The sequence below is a fragment of the Myripristis murdjan genome, chromosome 18, assembly GCF_902150065.1.
Source record: "Myripristis murdjan chromosome 18, fMyrMur1.1, whole genome shotgun sequence".
NCBI classification, from domain to species: Eukaryota; Metazoa; Chordata; class Actinopteri; order Holocentriformes; family Holocentridae; genus Myripristis; species Myripristis murdjan.
Window position 1 is genome coordinate 15,534,726 of NC_043997.1, and position 6,079 is coordinate 15,540,804.

General features: G+C 43.4%; 1 protein-coding gene across 1 annotated transcript; it reads right to left on the reverse strand.

Annotated features, from left to right (window-relative positions):
- Positions 1–855: 855 nt before the first annotated feature.
- Positions 856–2,411, reverse strand: LOC115377087 (alpha-2 adrenergic receptor). The gene has a single exon (XM_030076965.1). It carries the CDS (start codon positions 2,409–2,411, stop codon positions 1,110–1,112), a length of 1,302 nt encoding a protein of 433 aa, XP_029932825.1. The 3' UTR covers positions 856–1,109.
- Between the last annotated feature and the right edge of the window lie 3,668 nt (positions 2,412–6,079).

Consider the following 6,079-nt stretch of genomic DNA (forward strand, 5'->3'; position numbering starts at 1 on the left):
GTGACCATCCACACAGCTCCACTTTCTTTTTTTTTTTTCTTGCAACATCACAACAGAAGTTTACATAAGATTTCTTCAGCCTTTATTTTGCATGACAGCAGACAACTTAAGCGGAGGAAAGATGTACTGCACTTTGCAAAATCTAAATAAAAAAAAAAAAAACAGCAACAAAAACAAAAAATACAGAAACAGAGAGGTAGTTTCTTAAAAATAAATGCCTTTAGGTTTTGCTCTCAGAAATCTTCAGTAGTTTTTGGCCATTGTGAAAATATGGACCTCTTTTGCACATCATATAAATAACTAGCTTATAGACTGGAGCATCAGCTGTTGGCCTTTCAGTGCTGTCTCATACCCTAAAGATCCACTGAGAGATCATTAACCTTGAGAAGACACTATGGTGGATTACTCTGCAGTTGCATTAATCTAAGCTCCCCAGTGATCTGCATTATCATCACTTTCTAGAAAATGCTAGCACCTGTCACCTGGAGGTATAGACACACCCCAGGTGTCCAGGAGTTTGCAGAATACTGTTTACTTGATGCGTCTAGTGTAATTTCATTCATTCATTCTTAAACTTTAGTGTTTACAGCAGAGACACTGACATGTCTAACATCATGGCAAGCCAACAAAAATTAAAAAAGTGCAAATTTTACCCACTTATGACTGAAAACTGTGACTTAGATGGTCGTCTACAAGCATGAGGATAAGTGTGCGCCCCACTAGCATCCTTTTTCTCCTGATTTCTTCCAGTTAGCCCCGCCTCTCTCTGTGCATCTGTAGAGAGCTTGATGGAGATGATTTACTATAAAGCATTACAGCACACTTCAGTATTGCGAAGGAAAGAACCGTGACGCTCAATAACGTGAATGGGAAAGCCTGTAAGAAGCCAGAAACTTGGATGCAAATACATGTGAGACACCCAGTAAGGAGGTTCAAGGTGTGCACTGGTGTGACTGAATTACAACAGGACAATGAGACTGAACAGTAGGAAAGGGTGTCAGTAATGGGACACGATCGGTTTGTGTTTCTCACTTTGATATTTCCTTGTTAATGTCATATGGCTGAGAGATTGTCGTGATCAACGGCGGCACAGTAATCCCCCCTCAGATCTAAAAGGACTTTTTCCATGACTTGCACAGGATCTTCTGGAAGGCGCGGCGGAAATCCTGGTTGAAGATGGTGTAGATGGCAGGGTTGAGGGAGCTGTTGCAGTAGCCAATCCAGAAGAAGAACTTAAAGAGCGGCTCGGGTATCTTACAGGAGTCCCTGCACACACCGTACAAGCTGTAACTGAAGAAAAAGGGGAACCAGCACACGACAAACACCCCCATGACCACGGCCAGGACAAAGGTGAACCTCTTCTCCCTGGCCTGGGACACCTTTTTCCTGGAAACCGAGCTCCTGCGACGTTTCCTCCTGGAGGTGAACAGGTCCATGGATTTGTTGCTGGCTCTGGACATGCGGCTGGAGTTTTTGGAGAGGGAGCTGTTCTTCCTGCTGGCCCTCTTGGTCCTCTTGGAGTTCAGGTTCTGGCCTTTGTGACCTTTGCCCTCTGAGGAGGAGCTGTCCTCCATGTCAGCCTCCTCTGTCTTGTGCCCGATGGTGACGGTGCGTTGGCTGGGCGTAGGTGGGCACTGACAGTGGCCATTCTCTCTCTCTCCATGAAAAGGGGAGGTGGCTTTGCTCAGTCCATTCTCTGTTTGGGTAGCACCATCTGGCCTGGGATTCTTTCCCGACATGCTTCTGGTTCTGGTTTTGGCCACCTGGTATATTCTGATATACACCAGGATCATGATTAAGCATGGAGCAAAGAAGGATGCAATGCTGGAGGAGAGGATGTACCAAGTGTCATCGTTCAGCTCACACTGAGGCTGAGAGCTAATGTCATTATTGCTGTCGATCGATATCAGCGGCGGAGAGGATATAAAGGCAGATATAAGCCATACAATTAAGATTATACACTTGACACGTTTAGGGGTCCGCTTGAGGTTGTACTCTACGGCTTGCGTGACGGACCAGTACCGGTCCAGGCTTATTGCGCACAGATGCACAATGGATGAAGTGCAAAACAAGACGTCCAAAGCCAGGTAAATGCCACACCAAACTTTTCCGAAATACCAGTAGCCCATAAGTTCATTTGCTAGAGAAAACGGCATCACCAAAGTGGCGACCAGGATGTCCGCGGTGGCCAAAGACACCAGAAAGAGGTTCTGGGGGGCTTTTAGCGCCCTGCTTGTCAGCACCGCTATAACTACCAGTATGTTTCCCACAACGGTAAACAGGATGAGAAAACTTACAAGGGCAGCAATGCCAGCAATCGCTGCTAGAGAGTATCCACTGTCCAGCGTCCAGGAGGCATTGAGCTGGACCACCGTGAACGCATCCATTCCGCTGGCGTTAAACGAATCCATCCCGACGTTTTGCACTTTATATAGATCCCGGACTGGTTGAATGTTGTCATGTATTCACAGTCACCCCTGCGATGACGGGAGAGTCCATCAGAAATGATCAGCTCCGCCGTAAACGCCAATATTCATATTGGGCAACGTGAAAATGCGCGCGCGCGTGTCACGGAATAGATTAGTAGTCAGTTAAATGCCAAGTCAGCCTCATCCGAGACTGGAGCCGGGGTCTCAAAGTAAGTGGAAGAAAAAAAAAAATATATTTTCCCATGTAGTGTACTCAGCTCCAATTTCAGCGGAGTTGAGTCTCGTCCAGCCGCTGCTCTCTATCCTTCAGCATAGTGCGCTCTGCCTCTTAATGATGCCCCATGTGTTGTTCTCATCAAACTAACCCATTTCTGCCCCGCCCCTGACACAGTGCATTATTTCCCATATCACTGTGGGAATATGATATATGGCTCGGCCCCTGTGTCGGAATAACTCATGCTGAAACTAAAGACAGGTCTTCCCCCGCTTTTTTGGCAACCATTTCGATCGCATCCGCAAAGAGCCCGGCGCATTTTGCTTCGCTCTTTTGCTGTTACACATCTAGATAAAGTGAATTAAATCCTCACGTTTCCTCAAGGCGACGCGCACAATGAGGGAGAAGTCTGGGTGTAAACGTGTGGGCAGAAATTGAGGGAGTGACAAGCCTCTCCAGCGCCTTGGCAAATTATTATTATTATTATCAGAAATTATTATTATTATCATCAGGCTGGTGTTATTATTATTACACCAGTGCATTCGAGGTCAGGATTTATGCACTCAGAGAAAAGACACTCTCTAAGCTGTTCAAAGTTGTCTCTGTAAGCATTTATTTCTGCTAGGAAAGAAAATGACATAAGAGATTCCCAGGCTATTCAAGGTCACAGCCATTCATTTAGTGAGGAACTGCAGAAATTGAACGATATTAGGTCAGAAATGTATTAACCAAAACACTACTGGCTTCCTTGAAGGACTATTATGTGTCTATTCAAGGTGTGTGTGTGTGTGTGTGTGTGTGTGTGTGTGTGTGTGTGTGTGTGTGTGTGTGTGTGTGTGTGCATGCGTGCATGTGTTTGTCAGAAAGAGACTGAATGTGCGAAAGGATGGGGGGAATTTGTGAAGTGTGAGGTGCAGTGCAGTTTGAGGCTCGCTGGGCTACACACACACACACACACACACACACACAGCTGTATAAATTAGATACAGCTTGGGTTTCTGACAATCTGGTGCAATTCACCCTCCCTTACACTTTCATACAGCCTGTTTTTGGTGGGACCTCCTTCTCTTGATGTGTGATGCCCATGCGCACACACACACACACACACACACACACACACACACATACACCTCTCTTGCTCTCTTGCTTGCTCTCGCTCTCTCACTCTCTTTTTCTCTCTCTGATACACACAGGCTTGGAGTTTGATGAAATGCTATGCTTATCAACAACAAAATGTTTGGAAATAAGTAGAAAAGTCAGCAAATTGTATATATGAGAAACTCGGCTGTAGCATGCATAAATACAGGTAGGCTGAAAGGAATGGCCCACTAAAGAGTGAATAGATTCAGATTCAGAATCAGAACCTTATTCTATGACCTAAAGTGAACTTGATTTATGTCTTTCTTTGTTTTTGCATTGAAAAATATGGATATGAAGGATATGAATGCACCATGTCATTGTCTTTTCAGTACAGACACAGCCCTGTGGGATGACCTCAGATGTATATATACAGTAAATCATAGTTCTTTGTGTTACCATATGGCCAGGCTGGTGAGGGTTATTTCAGTGCAGATAAACAAACGCTCTGATATGTAAATCACGTAACAAAGTTCACTGCAGCAGGGAAGGGAAACACAACAAACAGACAATGCAATGAGAGGCGTGCCATGCATGTAATAATATACATTCAACACTGAATCACATACATAAACTATACAGTGCATGGACACTGAAGTCACAGGAGGGGACTCCTAACCCTGAAAGGGCTTAATGTCATGTTTTGGAGTTTTGTCCTGAGACTTGGGTGTGTATGTGTGTATATTATATAATATATATATATATATATGTGAAGACACAAAGATGAACTGAGACTATGAGGCTGGTCTTCCATGACCTCTGCTAACCCCTAAGAGCAGCATACATTATGTATTTCAGCTGACATAGAAAGTAGAGGCATTTATATTTAATTTAAGTCCATGGTTACCTTTGTTGGAATTCTTGGTAAACCCTTTTTTAATGCCATGTTAGAATAAATAAAAGATTTTGTGTCAAAATTCTGCAGAAGTTTGTTGTATTTGGTTGGCACTAGTGTCTTGTGTAGTAACTTATCATGTCAGTAAACTAATAAAACATTCGGTGTTATCCCTGTCCAGTGACATCTTTCTTCTAAATCCAAATGAGCTAAAAGCAAAAGATTAAATTAACATGAAGATACCCCCCCCACCCCTCCATGATTTACTGAGGCCATGCAGTCATGACTGTTTTTCATGTCACCCAATCGCACGTCTATAAATTCAAGAGATCCTCTGTACATCGTCTGTCACCTAACAAATCATGACATATCATATTAAGTCACATCATATCATATATCCTCCCTCCCCCCATGCCCTGAGGCTTCTGTGCTTCACTCTTCAGATGCAAACACGAAACGTCCTTACAAATTACTAAGATTATAACTGAGATAATGACAGTGTTCAGGGTGATCTCAATGAAAAATGACAGAAATGTTTCCAAAATACAGATGTGGTTTTGGTGCTTTGGTTTTTGCACTTTGGTTCTCCTCAAGGACTGTTTTATTAAAATGTGAATTCATACAGTTGCAGTGGATTTGGCAAAGAAATGTTCAGTTTGATGATGGGATGCCATAATGTCCACATATCCAGAGGAGAAGCTTTAGGGCTCGCTGGCATGAATCCACTTGTAACACACCAGATTGGATCGGTGTGTGTTTGTCATACAGTAGGAAGCTTCACAGATGTCAGTGAAGCAGGCTTAAGGAGATCCAGTGTTGGGATCCGCAACAACAAAGGGCTCAACACCACCAAAACCTCACATGTAAACATCAGGCTTCACAAGCTCCAACAAGTTAGCCAATTGCTTCAAGATATTCTGGGCACAGTTTGACACCTATCAAAATGTATGAGACCTGTGAATGAGGATTATAGTGAGTAGTGTTACTGCATGAAAGGTATATATGACTTTCTTCTTCGATGCATGAACGTGGTGCAGCTGCATGTGTGTGCATGTGAGCGATATGCTTACAAAACTGTAAGCTTGGAGTTATAACTGTAAGCTTACAAAACTAAAAAAGAAACAAAACAGAAAAATATTCAATTGTGGTGATGTTTTCCCAGATCCTACTGGGAAAAGGTTTATTTTTAGGGTTTGGTGATAAAGGGATACCTTGCGTCACGGTGTGGGGGGAAAATGATCTGCCTTTGTCCTCCAGCTTCTCCAAAATGGTTTATTAGTTTCTTAACAGTCTTCATTCAAACCCAGCTGCACAACTCATGTCAGTGTAGTTAAATAACAGCCAACTAAAGATACTGATATACCCGTTGTTGGAGTTATGGCGCCGGAAATGAATGTAAGTCAGTGGATCATCCTCGCAAGTATAACAGCAAAATGATGTCACTTTTTCTCTGTTTCTCTCCAT

What these genes read in the sequence shown, in the direction of transcription:
- LOC115377087 (XM_030076965.1), bottom strand. Translation starts at nt 2,411, where the DNA reads ATGGATTCGTTTAACGCCAGCGGAATGGATGCGTTCACGGTGGTCCAG.